General features: G+C 40.9%; 2 protein-coding genes across 6 annotated transcripts in view; both read right to left on the minus strand.

The window, feature by feature from the left end:
* Nucleotides 1-316: 316 nt before the first annotated feature.
* On the minus strand, nucleotides 317-5,030 carry LOC122538977 (neprilysin-like). Of its 2 annotated transcripts, XM_043673521.1 has the most exons (18): nucleotides 4,920-5,030; nucleotides 4,731-4,828; nucleotides 4,505-4,663; nucleotides 4,354-4,437; nucleotides 3,556-3,767; nucleotides 3,260-3,478; nucleotides 3,092-3,184; nucleotides 2,878-3,019; nucleotides 2,701-2,812; nucleotides 2,152-2,242; nucleotides 1,865-2,041; nucleotides 1,684-1,784; nucleotides 1,510-1,568; nucleotides 1,381-1,432; nucleotides 1,241-1,308; nucleotides 1,030-1,169; nucleotides 687-854; nucleotides 317-599 (listed from the first exon to the last, which is right to left on the minus strand). In XM_043673521.1, the coding sequence occupies exons 1-18, from the start codon at nucleotides 4,937-4,939 to the stop codon at nucleotides 417-419; spliced, it is 2,178 nt and encodes a 725-aa protein (XP_043529456.1). In that variant the 5' UTR covers nucleotides 4,940-5,030; the 3' UTR covers nucleotides 317-416. The 2 variants fall into 2 exon arrangements, with proteins under 2 accessions (XP_043529456.1, XP_043529458.1); XM_043673523.1 differs by lacking the exon at nucleotides 4,354-4,437.
* Nucleotides 5,031-5,813: 783 nt separating this feature from the next.
* Nucleotides 5,814-18,774, minus strand: part of LOC122538968 (5-hydroxytryptamine receptor 2A-like) — a 171,995-nt gene continuing 159,034 nt past the window's right edge. For all 4 annotated transcript variants that reach the window (XM_043673505.1, XM_043673502.1, XM_043673504.1 and 1 more), the window contains 4 exons: nucleotides 12,241-12,384; nucleotides 10,876-11,031; nucleotides 10,244-10,404; nucleotides 5,814-9,400 (listed from right to left, as the gene is read on the minus strand). In XM_043673505.1, the coding sequence (XP_043529440.1) occupies nucleotides 8,911-9,400; nucleotides 10,244-10,404; nucleotides 10,876-11,031; nucleotides 12,241-12,384 (951 nt within the window). In that variant the 3' untranslated portion in view covers nucleotides 5,814-8,910. The remainder of the gene's footprint in view (nucleotides 9,401-10,243; nucleotides 10,405-10,875; nucleotides 11,032-12,240; nucleotides 12,385-18,774) is intronic.

The following is an 18,774-nucleotide window of genomic DNA, read 5'->3' on the forward strand; positions in this document are numbered from 1 at the left end:
ATGAAAATTGGGACGAAAAGTTCATCATCGATTTGATTATTTAAAGATCTATTTGAAGACATTAGAAAAAATTGATTGAAACATATTTTTTAACAAACTCGAGTTTATAAAAGTTTGGAGGTATTAAAGGAATTTGTTTCTGCAAATATTGTTTGTTATATGGTGTAAATTATTTCTCTACAGATAGTTTCTTCAAAGAAATTTCTCAAGACCAATTCAATTTGTTGTTATAAATTTGCTTTTGCGTTAAAAATTGATGAATTATTGTTCGGTAAAACGGCGAAAGCAAATCGTAAATAAATTATTCGCTATGGAATACGTTTCCTTTCCCTCTTTATTTTTATTACATTTTCACAGTGGCAGTCTTCTTGCGCACTGAATTTTTATTCGTTGAAAGTTTTAAGAATTACGATGTATTATATTTTCCAAATGTTGCATTTTTTCTTGGGGTTCATGGGGCTGCCCAGAGGGCAGGAAAATGTTTCAGCGAAGTCTTGATTGTTCGAGAGGGCTCCAATGCATCTTAATCGTCCGATACTGTGCATGTCCAGTTTCGCTTCTGTAACTATAGCCTCGGAATCTCTGGTTTCGCACCATAGCTTGAAAAATGAAAGAGATAATTAAATAATGGAAAGTTTGTTAAACTGATTTCTTAGGAGACTCGACATTTTCACTGGGATCCGTACATTAGCAGACGAGAGGAAGAAAAGCTGATCGTTATCGAACATTCCCAAACCGGGTAATTTCAATTCTGGTACGCCGTTCATAATTTCCCTTCGTTTGTACGCTTTGAAAGCAGTTTTCAGTCCCATGGTGTCTGGCATATTTTCGTCGAACGTCTGATTGCCATAATTCTGTTAAATAATCGCCGTGATAACAACTTCTCGTTGTAAAATAATAATAAACTTTGACAATTTCATAAATAAGTAATACGTTTTTTTTTTCGCGGATACCGATCACGCCATAATTTTCTGTTAACGACTCTTTATAAATGAGTAAATTATGAACAAACGAATCATAGATTGTTACCTTCACTTTTGGGCCAGAAGGTGTTCCATTTAAAGTATAATTGTCGTATTGATCTACGAAACATTGGACACTCTTATAGTACTGTTTAGTCATTGCTTCTGGCCAGCTTATTTCCTCGCCGCGTTCATTGAAAAGACGTTCTAAAAGTATGTCCAAGTTAACGAAACAGTTACGAGAACAATGTAAATTTCTGTTGGACAAGGCTATTTACTTAGCTCGTCAAATGGATGATGCAATTCGTGAGCTAATAAATATCCAGTCAACGCATAGTTGATCGTACTGTTGGAAAAATATTGCAATTAAAGACTTTCAACGATCGAACAAAAATTGACGAGTGATTTTCACACGTACTTTGGCTGATTCTTGCTGAAAAAGGGTTTCTGTAGATTCGCCAGTGGCACGGCTGAGCGTAATTATAAAAATGAGAAACCTTGTCGGTTTATTATTGGTTTGTATTGTGTTGAAATTAATGGAACTTACTGATTGAATTCGATTCGCTCAAGTAGAACGCATTGATCGTCAGAGGATCGACAATCCATCTGTAGATAAGAAAGATATGCTCAATATTCGATTGTAATATTTTACAATTGATGTAAAAATTCCAACGTAAATTCAAATGTTAATAATTAATCATTGTGTTACACGAATATTTACGATTTTGCTGCGTCTTTATGCTTCAGGAGACGCAATTCTTTCAACTTGTAATATCTCTGAAAGCTCAGAGAATTTTCAAAATACGTCGGCCCCATCGCGAGCTGCAAGCCAACGAAAATTACAAAATCACAAAATCCCTCCAATCTTCAGTCGCCTCTGCGAGCAAAGGAAATCGACAGACCTTTTCAAAATAATTTTCCATGATGGTGGCGTTGTTGTACCAATCCGGATAACCGATATTCTTCTTTATAAATTTGACTCTTCTCAGTGCCAAGTCTTTTATTTCCTTGTTCGCCCAATTCGACTCTCCGATCTCGATCTTCATTTCCTCCTCCATGTCATCCAACGCGTTCAACGTCTAGTTCAACATCAGTAAGTTAAACATTTGCATTCTAACTCGAACACTTTGTACGTGTAAACTCGAAATTCGTTCTTTTTCTTTTCTCTTTTCATTCAACGAAATTTTACCATTTTCACCACGTCGCCGGAGAAATATCTTCTCGCGTATTCGTACGCGACGACATCCGCTATTTCCGCCTCCTTGATGCACAAGTCCGACCTGCGAATAATTCGAAAATAATCGCGTTGCCCGTGGCTGATTCGTACGACTAATTCAAATTAAATCGCCGCCACGTGTCGCCACGAGGCTACCAAATGCCTCCCGTGTGCACGCCATAATCTTAATTGCACCATATCGGAATTTTACCCGAGTCGCTGCTCTACTTTCCACGATTGCGTCCGATTTAATGAGAGATAACGAATTCCAATTATTTGACAGGTTCCACGTCGAACGTGCGACTTTAATTTTCGCCGGTGGACCGTCTATATTATAATTAAGGAGAAGAATATTTGACGTTTCTAGGAAATTTAGAAATTTGCACATTTTCGCGAGAAATTAGGAATTTCCCATTTTTTACGAAGTCAATTCTTAATCTTTCTCGCGAGCTGAGAAAGACATTTGGAATTTTTCTACATGTAGACGTTCGTACGTAAAAATCTGCGATTTATTATAAAAACCTGTTTTGTTGTTCGTTCGAATCGTTTTCGGTCATCTTCTCGTCCAGTTCTCTCATCTCGTCGGTAGTTTTTGTGATCATCGACGAAACGAAGCTCCAGTGTAGATAATTCACTATTTCACGAATATGTAAAAACAATAAGTGAATGAATTTCAAAAAAGTCACGAATACCTCTTACCTACAATCCGACTTGGAGTTTCGTCAAGTAAGGGAACTAACTTTTCATAGTAACCGGGTGAGGATACTTTCAACACCGTATCCTCAGTGATATCGATACCTGATTCTCTAAAAATCCCTGTTACTTTGTCTACCCAATTTATCTGTAAAAAAAATTCTCTCTCTCGTCACTGAAGAAACCCGCGAAAAAATACCACGAGCAAAATTACACTCACTCTAGCGTTCTCTGTACGCGGTTTCAAGCTGTCGTACCATCTCTGAAACCCTCTCACAGTCATGTTCACGTAATCATCAACCAAACTAGACATCTGCAAATTATATAGTTCCAGCCAACAGGAAAAATCTCTGATTTCTTCAGAAAAAAAATTAGAAACTTATAGAACCTCCGATAATTTCCATTCGAAATTAAATATCTCTTTCATGTCTTCTTCCAACTCGTCCTTCGTCACGTGAAATCCTCCGGACTCGGCTATTTTCGAAACTATCCTCATGCTGTACTTCCAATAATTTAGATCTTTTATGCTGCCAAGTGTCTGATTGTCAGCTGGATTGAAAAATTCCCACAACGTCCACGAATACGGTGGCATGCTGGGAACGTCCAGCTGAAAGAATAATTGTCAAAACGAATTTTGCAAAGTTGTTTGCATCGTTTGCGTAGAAACGACGCAACGACACTTACAACCACGGTCTTCTCTCTGGCATTGGCGCCGTACGTGGCGACCCGGACGTCGTGCAACAAATGAAATCCGCGCAAATGAGCGTAATAGTCGTCGATATTCTGCCATTTCTGTCCACTCTCGTTCCACTCGTTTCGCCCGGTTATTATCGGCCATCCACCGATCTCATCCAGTATTGACAGTAATGGCTGCACACCTCGTTTATTCATGCTCTCTACGAACAGTTGAGAATCATCGAATCGACGAGACACGTGCACATTTCCCTACGATTTTGCTGCAAATTTATCGACTCTGTTTCGATTATTTTTTCAACGTACAACTTGTAGTACTTTGCTGCCATGAATTGTTAACGACGTCTGTTAAATTTTAAATTTTCTAAAATTTACGAAGCTTTTCGCAGGAATTCCGACAGTTTAAAAATTTCAGAAGCGCCTACCCGTTACATGGGCATTTTTACAGTTTGTGAAGTTTATAAATTCCTATATTTTTGTTTTTGTTTTTCATTTTTGTTTCTCGTTTCTCACGGAAACTTCGTGATTTACAGAACCCGTAAATTTCCAACGTTCCACGAAGCTGTTGTTTCCGAGGCTGTTTTGCATACAAATTCCTAGTATCTCGCGGCAAGTTCATAATTTTCAAATTCTCGTAAAATCGTTTTACGTCGTAAAATTTGACCAAATCTGAAGATTTACGGCGAAAATTTCAGCTACTCTACTCGGTATTTCTATTATCATTATTTTTCGAATCAATTCTTCTCTACACCGTGAAACGAAACGATACAAAATCGATTGATCGTCTACCTGTGTCCATGCAAGTTTTGTACCACTGTTTGGCAACTTTGACCGGAGGAATCTCGTCGCCACGCAGCTCCGCGTTCAACATCTCTGCAAAATCCTTCGCTCGTTATCTTCGAGGGGAAGCTTACGAAACGTGGGTGGCGTGAGCGTTTACCTTCGACTCTTCGTTTGTTCTCGCTGTCGGAGGCCGCTCGCATCTGCCAAATCTCGCCGGACGGAAGAGACTCGGTTCTCGGCCAGTTGCCGCATGCATATTCATAGAAGTCCACACACGGATCCGCCGAGGCGTTCATGTTCGTTAGTATCCTCCTAGCTGATTCACAAGATCGTAAACGAAAAGCCATCCCTCTCGAGCAACGAAATTTCAAACGAGACTTTACCAAATTCTTTGCACTCCTTCGTTGAACACTCCGAGAAACCCGCGTCACTTCCAGAATCGATGGTCGCCCCAACGTCGACGAGAATCATCGAGCAGAATCTGCGTGGTTAATGAACAGATTTTACACAACATTCGTAATTGCACGTACGAGTCGAAAATTCAAAGCGAAAATTCAAAGCTATTCACGTACAGGCAAATTTCGAGCAACATCCTCGTCCCGTGGTGTTAATGCTCGCAACGATACTAATTACCGAACTTGAATTTCCAGAGAACTGTTACAGAGGAGCCAAATGGCCGGGCTGATAATTTTATATCACGGAGGCGTTACGCGATATCGCTATTAACTGCTGGCCCCCGATGATTTTCGTATCGACGTTCCCTCTATATTTGTTCTCGAGCCGATAGGTTCGATGTCGATAGAAATTACAGGAAACACCTATCTCTACGCTTGTGTACCACGCAGAATCAAATAACAATTTTTATCAAACCACACGTAGTTATGGTTTGTTGTGATACGAGAAAGATCTCTTATAGTTGGAGTTTTAAACGAGCCGTCGAGTATTATATTGTCAATATCGCGGATTGCTGATTAGGAGCAGTCTATGCAGATATCTCGAGAGAGAGAGAGAGAGACGTGCAACATTTTCGTCAGACTTTTTCTCTCGCCCTAATCGTCCAATTACGTCGGGCAACGTTCGTTATACTCAGTTATATTGACGGTCGTCGTTAGTAATTATCGTACGTCGGCATGCTCGATGCTGAAATTGGTCGTAACACTTGTCGAACAATTCGTTCGTTAAACCAACGAGCCAAGGATCCGCGACAACACGTCCACGAGAACGGAGATTTCCTGCTTTTCCGCCGCGTTGATAAACAGTTTTTCCGTAAAGAACAAAAATAATCAAAAGAGAGAGAGAGAGAGAGAGAGAGAAAGAGAGGAGGAAGCAAAGCATAGAATATCAAGCTGACGTCAGCTGAGCGACTCAGCCGACCGTTTTCAAACTGTTGCATTTATTTACATCAGTGATTGCAAAGAAATAATATACATACGAAGCATCGTTGTAAAAGTCTGGTATCTTTTCTTTTCTTTTTCTTTTTTTTTTCATTTCTCGCCTCGTCGTGTCTTCTCGCCTGTCTTTTTCAATACGTACGCGTGCGTTTGTGCGTGTATATGTATGTATGTGTGTGTGTGTCTTCTCTCTTCGTGTGTGTTTTCTCTCACACCGCACAATCGAACACCACGAAACTTGTCGTCGAATTCGTTTATTTTAATATTGCATCGTCGGAAATCGAGCGCAATCTTAAGCTAATGAAATCGTCGGACAAATAGCACGAACGTGCTATCGGTCGCTTTTTTAGTTATACGCTTTTCCCTTCCTTCGTTTATCGGTATTTGACTTCGATCGTCGCATCGTTCGAAGTTCACACACTCGAACGCTGACACAACGAACGATAACTCGCTAGCGTATGCGCTTCGTACATAGTTAAGGCGTTATTGGACGATCGTTGATACAATCTTTCGACGATTTACGAACACGTCGCTGCTTGTCGTTTTTTTAAACGTGTGTCTAGAGAGGACAGACTCGTTTAGGGCAAGTCGATAGAAAAACAACCTATGTATCTAGAAGGTGATGGAATATTTTTGCTCCTAGAATCGAAAGGAAATTGCTAAGCGATCTGGAAAGAATGAGAAATGGTAGAATTGATTAAAATGATTGCGGCAAAAGTGCAAAAGAATTAATTAGAGAAATATTAACGAAAAGATCCGGGAAGAAGGTAAAAGATTAAAAGCGCGAAGAGTCTAACAAAAAACAGGATCGCTTAAAGTATTTTAAGAAAATGTATGTAATAAAAAAAAGAAAGCTGAAACTACAGACATTCTATCCAGAATGACAGACCAGAGTGAACATAATTTCTAAAATTACTCTCGAAAAATCCAAAAAAGAAAGAAAGAAGCTTCGTACATAGTTAAGATGTTTTTGGACGATCGTTGATACAATCTTTCAACGATTTACGAACACGTCGCTGCTTGTTGTTTTTTAAACGTGTGTCTAGAGAGGAGAGATTCGTTTAGGGCAAGTTGATAGAAAAACAACCTATGTATCTAGAAGGTGATGGAATACTTTTGCTCCTAGAATCGAAAGGAAAATGCTAAGCGATCTGGAAAGAATGAGAAATGGTAGAATTGATTAAAATGATTGCGGCAAAAGTGCAAAAGAATTAATTAGAGAAATATTAACGAAAAGATCCGGGAAGAAGGTAAAGGATTAAAAGCGCGACAAGTCTAACAAAAAAACAGGATCGCTTAAAGTATTTTTAACAAGATGTATGTAATAAAAAAAAGAAAGCTGAAACTACAGACATTCTATCCAGAATGACAGACCAGAGTGAACATAATTTCTAAAATTACTCTTCAAAAATCCAAGAAAGAAAGAATAGAATAACAATCGTAGGAAAAAATTGCACACTAAACTCACGAAATCTATACGTGAAAACAAAATATACGTGTATATAATACTTAAATGCTTTCTGAAGGGAACGTAGTTTTGATTTGTACGCACGATCGTGGAACATTAGAGGGGCGTGGAAGATGATTTCTTCCGACGTGTCTCGCGCCAAAAATCGAGGTTGTGAGCAAACGAACGCGACATTCCTCGAGAGAACAACGATGCGAACTAACTGGCGCAAGCTGCAATCACCTGGCCGCTCTTCTTCGTCGCCGATTCACATTCGGTACTTCAGAGAGTGAGAGGAAGAATAGCTTATCATAGAAATGCCATAGTATTTACAATAGAACGACGTTAACGATGACATCATCGATGACGCGTGATTTATGATTCACCCATGAGAACTCGATGGAACATCGGTGGGAACTACGGTACCATTTCTTCTTCTTCATTTTTTTTTTTTTTTTAATATTTTTCATTTCTTTTTATTCTTTATTTTTTTCTTTCTTTTTTTTTTTATCTAACCCTATTTTATTTTCCCTCTTTATATGAGACGGTCGCAGAGAACGATTTCATGAGCAGCAACGAAAAGAATGAGAACGTTTATACATGCGTAGGCGCCAATGTTTCGAACGGTTCGAGCAATCAGTATTCGAGCAAACTCATCGATTCTAATTAACTTCCCTTGGCGACGTGTGTCTCGATGGACGCACAATGTGAAAACAGCTCCAACGTTGCGTGTGATAGCGCGAGAGATCGTTGGATTGTGCGTCGTCTAATTGAATCACGAGTAATCCGTTTAAGGTACAGCGAATCGAGCGAAATTTTCTTACTTCTTTGTCCCCTGCCCGTTAACGCGTTAACAACGAGGCAGAGAAGACTTTTTGCAGACAATTCCACTCGTTGTCAGAGGACGTTGCTTCAATTGAAATCTTAAAACAATCGACAGTGACTGTCGTGGAGCGACTATCTCAATTGGGTCACCGGATAATCCATCACCCCGAGATTTCATCCTCGTTATTCCCGTTCTGATTCGCTTCGTTCCGCTCGAAACTATTTTTTGGCGCTCGTCGCCTCTTCTTCCCTTCAGTCGTTAACTAAACGTTAGTAGATAAAAGTGTCCTTCGTTTTCCTTTCTCTTTTCGTTTTCTCTTTCTCGCCGTTAGAATAAAGAGCGTAACGCGGCGTTATATTTAAGAAATAGTTGTCTCTCGGTGCGCGAGAAACATTTTCGGAAACTGACCACGTGCGGATCTTCAACACGCCCGCTGCTACGAACAAGACCAATCCCTTCCGCGACATGCAGAGAATCGCGTCAGCAGAATTGCTTAGAATTTATCCCATTGACGATCAAATCGTTAATTATCCTCGTAGCAATGTAGCAGCGAGAGTGTTAAACGCGACCAGTATCCATACGATAGTGAAAACCGGTTCGATCGTTCCGGAAGGGAAATTTCAAGGGAGGGAGAAGCTTCACGGATTCTCTAAGGTTTGCCTAAGATACGTGGATAAGGTGTTTCGAACGCTATTCGAAAGGAGAGTAAGGAATTAATAATTAACAATGTCTTATGTACACGAGATCGTTTTCGTCGTTCATCCATCCGCATCCCTTTCGACGCACTCACGCCCATCGACGATCACTCTTGTCGCGTTTTACTCTTTCTTTTTTCCCTTTCTTTCTTTTTTTTTTCTTTTTGTTTTCTCTCTCTTTTCGAATCGAATTTATATCCACTGTCAGCGAATTATCCTGGAACCACCGCAGAGCATCCTCTTGAAGGCTTGCCTGAACTCTGGTGAAAATACCGTGTATATCACAGGGTTCAGGGTGCTGTTGAAGTAGCCCAGCCACAGGAAGACGCTTGCCATCAACTCCGGTGGCTCGCAGGCCTCGCACGTGGCACGTAGCAACGCGACCAAGAAGAAAGGCAACCAACAGGCAACGAACGCCCCGGTGATTATCGCCAGCGTTTTCGCCGCTTTCCTCTCGCGTTTCGACTCGATCGTTTCGCGTGTCCTCTTGCTCGACGACGTGGTCGAGTGGCTGCAAGAAGGGTTCGTCACGGTGGTGGTTGTGGTTGTCGTGGTCGTCGATACCGCCGACGGTGTCACGGTGGTCGACTGGGTGGCGTTCGCGCCGTTGTACGACGACGACTTCTCCGGCGAGATTGACGAATGGTCCGGCGTGGATCTCGTTATGGTGAACGCCGTCGACTCCTCCCTCGGTCTGAAATTCACGCGGAATTCTGATCAGGCGGAGGTTCGTGCTGCTTCCGACCCTTTTTCTTTTTTTCTGCTTTCAGAAAATTCGATGGAAATATTGGTAATTATTCGAGCGATGGGTGTCGCTCGAAAGTGCGTGGACGCTTTCCGTACGTGACGATTTTTTCTTCGGAAATTACAGATGAAAAATCATCTCTTCAATTCTGTACTTGTAATTCAGCGGTCTAAGATTTAAGTGGAAATATCCTGTACTACTCTGACAAGTAGTCTGACAGTCTAATCGGTCGTTTCTGGTCTGGTTAATTAACTGGCTCATTTTGGTTCGGTTAATTAAAGTTTAGTCGCCTGACAAATGAGAATTAAAGTTGTCTCTGTAATTCTGTAATTCATTGACGCATATATTTTATTTTTCATAGTTTCAGTACCTAATTCTTTCTCTATTTCAATTGTTCTTACCGGATGGGAATCTTAATTAACTGGTGAAAATTAATTCGCGTATCTTCGCTGCCTAAATGCAGCGTTTAAAGCGCCCACGCACTTACCGGCCAACAACGTGCATTTCACCGAGACTTTTTTTTTGCTGTGATGATTAAAATCAACGTGACGTGACGTGACGTAGCGTAACGTAACGTAATGTTAACCAGCTGTAGCCGCCGGTTCAGCAACGTAATTAGTCTTGCGGCGCGCAAGAAACGGGTTTCCTCGTGAAAATCACGAGAATGGAGGAAGGATGAAGTTAAGGCGCGGCCGCTAACGAGTCTCGCAAACCGTGTATCTATTCAGAGTTCTTTGGCTGGGAGGAAGGGAGATGGGCAAGAGGGGGTGGAGTGGGCAGGAGAAGCGAAACCTTCTTGTGACGAGTGTAAGGATGCCTCTTCTTTCACGGGGTGGTTGCACGATAGTTCCCGGTCTCTTTCTGATTCGCTTTCGTGCCGCCTGAAATATCCTCCAGTACAGGAATAGAATAACCAGCAGGGGTAGATAGAACGTGGTGCAAGTGGCGAAAATCTGCAATGTATTTTAAGAAATTCTCACCGTTAAACATCCCCCTGAATATCATTCTAAAAATTTTCATTCAACGACGAAATTCCAATCGATTGAAACAACTGAGACAGATTCACTCAAATTACATGTCTGTAAGTCTGGCGAATGAAAACATTTTCTCGGAAAGAAACTACACCATTTTCAAAATAAACGCTCCACGTTACTTTAAAAGTTCCACTTCTTGAATCATCTTGATCTGGCAATTTCGTATCGAGACACAATGGAATTTTAACACGCTATCTTTCGATCGAACATTCGCAAAAATCTTATTTAGCCCGATATAGTATATTGGAGATAGAAAGAAAAAAAGTAATCTTACGTCGAATTAATTAAAAAACCAGCGTCGTCAGATTCGCTCGTAATAGATTAATAAAGCCGACAGATGTAATTTCGAAATAACTTGGGCAAGATTCTGATTTATCAGGGAGCATGTACCTGGTATGCAGGATCCTGTGATACGAGACACGTCCCGTCCGCTATACGTTCCAAGTAATGAGGATCCTTCCAGCCAAGTTGAGGCGCCAACGAGATTCCTAAGGACACCACCCAGACGGCGACGATCAACATACCGATCCGCCGTGGATTCCTCGCCTGGAAGTAAAGAAATTCTTTCACCGGCTGTCCCACCTCGGTGGGAACTGGCGAGTCCTCATAACTCCGCGATTACTTTTTCTCTCGAAAATATTTTTATAACGCCCGTGCGCTCGAGATTAATATTCGGATCGAGGTCAGGGAAGTCTGCGCGTCTGTGCTACCTGCGACTGCACGAAAAGTAATGGCGAATAACAAAACGGATCAATTTTAAATTTCCAAGAAGCAAAAATATCGGGCTGAGGAGAGACGTAATGAAATCAAAAGTCTGATTTCTGCACGACGATTCTAATTTCTCTTTCCTTTGAAAAATGAAAACGCTCGTCTTTCGCGAATTTCCCCGACGAATTTAATATTCCCGCGATTAAAGCGAAAGTAATCCGTAGCCTCATTGGTTCGAGACAATCAGCTTACCGGATTGCAACAAGCAACGTCACGATTCTAAATCTCGGATTCCGAGAGCAGCCGAACATGCGGGCGGCGGGATATCATGGGATTTAGGATTTCGATTAGTTATTGACTGTCAGTGATAGCACAGGGGATTGATTATCAGACACCAGTCAGAAATTTCGAACCATCCTCAAAATAGAATTTACATGAGATATAACCCTTGAAAATCAAAACTATTGGGTCAACTAAGTGCGTATACTTGAAAGCATTTATTAATACGAGACGCTGTTAATAACAAGGATCTGTGATAACGATAACTTTCCATTTAGCTTCAGTGTCTTCTTTCCTTGAACGACGAAACTCTTGTGTAACGTTTTAAATGAAAAAGGAGAAATCACAGTTTCACATTACACAAATTCCCAATTCCTTCGACAATTACGCTATACAGAGTAAATCACGCGTTGCCTCGCGACACGGCGCGCGAGTTCAATGGAATCCAGCAGCGTGAAAAAGGGGGAGGGAAGCAAACCGTCGCGAAATGTACACGCAATAACCCTGTGCTAATTGCGTCGTCGACTTTAATGATCTCTGATGGTACAAAGGGCGAGCGGGTCATCGGAGCTCGATTATCGGAGCTACCCGTGTTCTAGGGGATCAATATACGAGCGTTTCCACTTCCGTCTCCTAATCTGTTCCTCGATACTGTCATCCCTCCGGGGTGCACAGCCCACGCGATCGTGACGTAAGTTCGTCATTCGTTGCCGTTCTAGTCCCTCTGCAGGAACTCTACCTGCACAGACCGCGACAGTGTTAATTAACCTGTATATAATTGAGATCGGTGACTGCCCAATATCTGTCGACCGCGATAGCCACCAGATGCAATATCGAGGCAGTGCAGCAGAGAACGTCGCTGCTGGTCCACATGTCGCAAAGCTCAGGCCCCAACGACCATCCGGAGTTTATCTGTAATAAACAGAATTATCTGTTAGTGGGATGCAGCGTGCGTGAGTGAGTGCGTCGTGACGTGTCGTTCGATCGATCATCGCGTGAATCAGGGGGATCCTGAAGGATAACTTCAACGGATTGTCGCGTGTGTCATACTCATACGTGTGTCGTACTACGCGGTATGTCAATGTCTTTTCGTCGGGATTAACGAGTGGATCAGGATTTTGAAGGGACAGTTGAAAGATCTGCAAATATTTAAAACAGAGGACTTTGTAGAATGATTAATAAAATTATTTTATACCTGAGCTCTCTGAAACTTTTCAAAGTTGTGCAATTTTGCTGAGAATGACTAGAGAGAATAAACGAAATAATTTTGGACAATTTTTTAAATACTGTACGTTCTTTTTTTTTTTTTGAAAGATAGTTAATAGCTAATTTTAAGTTGTAAAATTAATATTCTGTATTTTAAATGAGACGTATATGTATATTCACGAAGGTGTTTGTTCATGAATTACTATAGCTCAAAATTATGATAACCCATATGACTATTCTGTACATTTTGTAGAGGTGATATTCCTCATATTCCACTGATAAGACGTTTCCCAATGGCGAATGCTCGTTAAACTGCTGAAAGAAGTAAAGGAAGTAAAGACCACTGAAACATTATAGAATATTGTACTCTTTTCTGGCTTTCAAAACGGTCATTTCAAAGTCCGCGATCGCAGCTGCAATTTCCATTTTCCAGCTAAATGCGCGATAAATTGATTTTTCGCTTTTATTACCGAAACGAAAACCGTTTCGTTCCGGAGTTGTTATGTTAGCTGCTCCGAGCTCGCGTGTCGCTCGCGTCTCGCGAGCAATATTCGAAACGAGAATAAAGCCATTAGCGGAACGTCATCTCAGTTTTGCCGGTGCATCATTCCGCTACATTTGATGGGAAACTCTAATTACAAAGTCCATTCCTCTATATAGGAAGTGTAGATACGTTCAAACGAAAACAAGAGACGTTGTAACATCAGTTCTCTCCGACAATGGAAAACTAATAATAATAATAACAGACGACATAATGGAAATTACGGTAGAAATCCCGACGCTAGAAATTCTCGGCTGACTACTGGCCGGGAGCTCCGCAAGTAGAAGCGGCTATCAACTGCGTTTCGCCGACATGAAAATCCTACCCCCACCACCTCAACGTGACAAGCGTAAACTACGTGGCACACTCATTTTCAATTTGCCATGCGAGCAAACGTTGAAACTACCGATTGTAAATAACACGCGTCACGTCGCGGATATACGAAAACTTTTCCCTGAATCGGCGTTCCATTCGCTGTTCGCCTTTCGCGTTGTGTAAAAATACAAAAAAAAAAAAAAAAAAAAAAAAAAAGAAAAAAAGCACGTGAGCGCGCGTGCGTATCTATTTTTCTTTGCATTTCGTTCGGCGAGAGAGGAGGGGGTAGGGAGAGAGGTGGGAAAAAAAGTTAGAGAGAAAAAATATCTATCTAGGGGAGAAAAGCCACTGCGAAAATACCAGGTTTAATGGAACTTATACGTTTCGATCGGACGTAGTTCTCTAATTGAAAAAGAGTTTCACCAAATAAAACATTGAAACGAACATAGATACGTATATAGAAGAATATTTTCATCTTGAATATTTGAAAGCATTTATTAATTCGTACGGAGATCAGCATAAAATACGTGTTCCACTATAAGCATCAGCTTAGTGAAGTGCTTTCGACGAGAGAAGCACACGTTTCGCACGTTCGTTGTTGTCGATGCTACAAGCGTGAAATCGTGAGATCAAATAAATTGCCATATCCCTTGAGCCTTAATGTACGCCGGTTAAGAAAAGACTCGCATTCTCTTGGATTTTTCATTTCAATTTCACTTGCACCTTATACTTGTCAATTCTATTGGCAAGCTTTTACACCGAAACGAAAATATCACATGGATAATCCAGCCTTTCTCCAGGTGTTTTTAACGATACTGTACACTTGTCAAATTCAACTCCCGAAGTTTAACTCTTAAAGCTTCAAGTTCATCCACGTCAGATCGCCCGCGATAAGATTAAATCGCAGAGAATAAGCGTAGTACAATGTCACGAGAATACTTTCTAATTCTACTCGAAATATCTTCAAAGAAATTAAAAATTTCGCCTTCAAAGTACGCTCTATCGACAGAGGGAAGCCTTCCGTTGAAGCTCGTCTTTGTTTCATACCGATATCTCAATCGGTTGCGGAGATACAAGCTATCAAAGTGCCTCGTGCAAAGTCTTAAGACGGTGAAAGATGGCGGAACGGCCTTGACGACGCCGTGACCTACATTTTTTCCTGGAAATGCGACTGTCACTGACCAGTACTACTGACACGGCGTGTGATAGATGGTAGACCAGCACTACTGTGGCGCACGAGTGAGAGGGTTGGGGCTAGCGTGCGACAAGGACGGAGATACTAAACGATTAAAAATTACAGTTGCCTTCAAACGACAATATCTCCGGAACCGAAAGTCGTAACGGGATAAATGAAAGACTGCTTCAAAGGGGAGGCTTCCGCGCTTCCACCAAGTCCACTTTCGTTGCTCTTCAATCGTTATCTTTGAGATTACAGCGGTCCAAAGTATTGGTAATTTTAATCCGATCTAATCGGGTTTCCAAGCGAATTTTGTGGATAAGTATGTCAATTTTTGTGGATATTTTATTTGTAGTAAGTTGTAAGCAGAATTTTGGGAGTGTTATTCTGTCGAATAAAGTGAGCTTCGGGTTGATTATGGTAATTAATGGAGATTGTTCCGCGGGTGATGTTTATTTATTAATTCGGAAATGAAATAGCAGTGGGTTTGTACACGTGTGTATTAATATTTAGTTGCGTGTTACGACGAGAAACGAATAATAATTTATGGCTGTAGTATAGTGGCTTAATAACTGCCAACATCATTAAATTTAGAAATTTACCGCGAAATAAGAATAATATGTGTTCCATCATTTCAATTTATCGCTTTCTATTTCCTCGATCGTGTTGAAAAAGTGAAAATATTCATTTGCATGAACGTTCGCAGCCCGATATCGAATCGAATAACGCGTAAAATTTTACTTTGTTAACAAACTGACTGTAACTCCCGAGTTCTAAAATGATGTTGCAGTGTTAGTACCGATACTTGACACCTAGGCTGACGCAGATTCAAAGATTTCATCTTTGTAATCAATCTGGTTTGTTGCTCGTCGATCGTTCATTTCTTTGACACTTCCACTCGATCGTAAAGCTCGATCGCAACACGTGCTCGGAATTCCTGTTGCCGGCTGAAAGGCACGTATGCCCGACTGCGTAGTCTCGAAGTTATGAGTTCAGTCGACGAAGGGAACAAAGATGACGAGATTAATAAAAGGAAAAGCATCTGACTTTATGACGAGAATCTTTTGCATTAGAAAAGAAGAAGGATTCTTTCTTTGCACTTTCGTCGTGCACTTTGCCTCGTACATGCAGTTCGTATATAAACGGGAAACGAACGAAAATTTGTCGCCTCCTTCATTCTCTCGCTCGCGAAGCTTTTCATATTAAAAGAATTACGTAGTTAATTAAATGTTAATGAGAGTACGCGTGTTGGCGCGCTTATCTCCCTAGAAAAGAGAGAAGACCTCGTTTTATCATCCCCTCGAAACAATTTTCCTAGTCCCTTTTAACAGAAAATAAACGTATCTCAGAGTTCTTCGTCGCTCAGGAGTTTCATTAGTTTCTCGTTTCGTCGGCTTCGGAAACTGCGTTCATCAAAAATGCGTGGCTCGTTCATTAGAAATATCTTGTTGCGATAACGTAGCCTGATATCCACGAATTTGTCTGCTCGAAAATTTATCGTCCAAAGAACTCTTTCATTATTAACAATATTTGATAAACTACGCTCTGCCAAGTTACTCATCGCACGTGAAATTTCCTAAAGCGATAAAAACAGCGACCGGATGGTCTCCGCTATGAAAGTTGACCACAGGGGGAGAGAGAGAGAGAGAGAGTGAATTTTCTATTCAAAGCCATTCGCGTACAGAGATCCTAAATCACGGAGAGGGAAAAGAAAAACAAAGCCAGTGGAACTGTACACTAGGAACGACGATTGATTTAAAACGTTGTCCCATTTTTCGAGTCCCTGAAGAGCGCTCGGCAGCGCTTACCGAGCGTGTTTCTAAATAAAGCTTCTTCTGCTTCTGTCAAAGTTGCAGAAGACAATTTCCTCGGCTTGATAAAGTCGCCACTCTTTCCCTCCGCCCTGTTCTCTTTTTGCCGAAGCACTTACATAACAGAAGTAACAGAGTCGTTCTCTAATTTCCATTTGATTTGGTTCAGCTTTAAACCATCGACCGAAAACACTTTTGTAATCGTTATTCAATTACGTAATCTGTTCACCGGTCGACAAAACCTTCGTAACCTTCGTTTAGACCTTGTCCGGCCGGACAGCAAAATTTAAGAATAAACAGTTTGAGACAGAAGGACACTTTAGTCAAATTCCGAGTAACTTGCATCGAAAGGTGTCAGGCTCGTTTCGAGGCGAACGAAAGTTTCCGAGCATTTAAAAAAAAAAGTTAAAGAATATTTCGAAACTCTTGTGAACAAAATTAGTATTGAATATTAATTTCAAATATAATGGAGAAATTGTCGAAATATAATCTGAAACGTAAGCGTAAAGCTCGTTATTTCAAAATTTAACGTGATCGAATATTTTCATTCCTCGGCGTTAAAGTATTACGATATTATTTGTCGCTCGTTACATTAAAGTCTGGAACAAGGTAAAATTCATGATCGATTTTTGACATGTTGAACCACTTACCACACACGTGTGAAACGAATACAAACTTCCTCAGTCTCCACGGTAAGCTTCGAATTGAATTCGAGCAGCAGAATTTGTCAAGTACAAGGGGAAAGCGTGTACGTATCGATAAAGAATATTTCCCCAGGCAAAAGAATTCAATTTCTAGGATGAGCGTTATTTTCTTTTCCTTTCTTTTCTTTTCTTTTCCTTCTTCTTCTTCTTCTTCTTCCTTTTTTTTCTTTTTTTTATTTCGTCTGCGACCCATTACACGATGATGCAAGACGATCAGGCGGCGTGTCCGTGAACGTGATCGCAACGCTGCGCGTCGGTGTGCTGAACAGCAGCTATCTGAATGCCAAGAGACTGGGCATCGAGCGGCAGACGGGTTGGAAAGCGTTTGTTCGCGTACAATAGAATCTCCGGCTCGGCTGCCGCAACGGGCCGGCCTCGTAAATCATCTGCTCGTGTCACTGCGCAACATATTTGTGAGAAGATTAGGATCGATACACCGGTATCAGAATTCCAGCAGACCGGCCATGCCGCCGACATTTCCGAACAATTTTTTGTTTTCTCTCTTCCCCTGCCAGATTCGAGAGATCCTGGCCCGATGGTACGTTTCTCTAATTATCGATCATCGGCCGGATTTACACGAGCCTAGCCAGCGATCAATCGGTGCTCGTGACATTTTGGTCCGAAAGGAGGATCGCCATGGTCCAAGCGGATTTCAATCCTAATTCGTCTGTTTGCGTTTCGACGATCGAAGTAGAAACTGCATGTGAAACACGAAAATACAAAACGATACGGAAAGAAACACAGAGATGTGAATTTAAATGAATTTTGCTAATTGCGAGTGTTCTTAGTTTTGAGATATTCAAATTTATACGATACACAGGTGATTTGTAACACGAAGAAGTATACAAAACTCCAAAATATAAGCTTCGTGATATAATATACCGACGTTTACACCCACGAAAGTATAAAATGAAGATGAATAAATTTATATAATTATGTTTCCAGCTGAATGAAATTTAACATTAATTTTGTCAAAACAATTATAAAACTTTAACAAAAAAAAAAGAAAAGAAATTCTGAAATTCGTCGTTTTTAGCGATAAATAATAAACGTGAAATGAAAGAAAGAAACTTGACGCGGAGAGTGATCTAAATTTTCAGATTTTCAAATCGCGACGAATCGTACAAAGCCAGAGTGATTGAAAGCGATACCCTGGTAAAGGGTGTTCGATATTTCTAAATCGGCCAACAGTGGTCAAACAGTGACTTGAAGATAAATCGATTCCAATCGAGATCCAGCTCGAAATTAATGCTCCGACTGTGTGCAACAAGTGCCGAAAATTGTCGCAACGCCTGGCCCCGAAACAAAGCACTCGAAACAGAGTTGCAGATAGAAACGTTTAACGAGCAAAGTGTCGAACTTCCTCCAGTGTCGATCGCCGCGTTAAAAGTAAATATTACTCGGGCAACTTTTTCGTCTGGTCAATTTCTGTGAATTCTTTGTTCCAATGTTCATTCGAATACGACTTGTTTCCATAAATTAACGTTCGAGGGTGAGAAAAAATGTTTAATCACCGCGGCGATCGCGAGATTCCAACGTAAATTTTAA

The sequence above is a fragment of the Frieseomelitta varia genome, unplaced genomic scaffold (genome assembly GCF_011392965.1).
Source record: "Frieseomelitta varia isolate USP_RPSP 00005682 unplaced genomic scaffold, Fvar_1.2 scaffold_184, whole genome shotgun sequence".
Lineage (NCBI taxonomy): Eukaryota > Metazoa > Arthropoda > Insecta > Hymenoptera > Apidae > Frieseomelitta > Frieseomelitta varia.

Bases quoted from the DNA above. Each gene is read 5' to 3' on its own strand.
- LOC122538977 (XM_043673521.1), bottom strand. From the start codon at position 4,939: ATGTTGCTCGAAATTTGCCT. The intron at 4,829-4,919 runs GTACGTGAATAG...TTAACCACGCAG, and splicing joins ATGTTGCTCGAAATTTGCCT to ATTCTGCTCGATGATTCTCG. The intron at 2,813-2,877 runs GTAAGAGGTATT...TTCGTGAAATAG, and splicing joins AACTCCAAGTCGGATTGTAG to TGAATTATCTACACTGGAGC.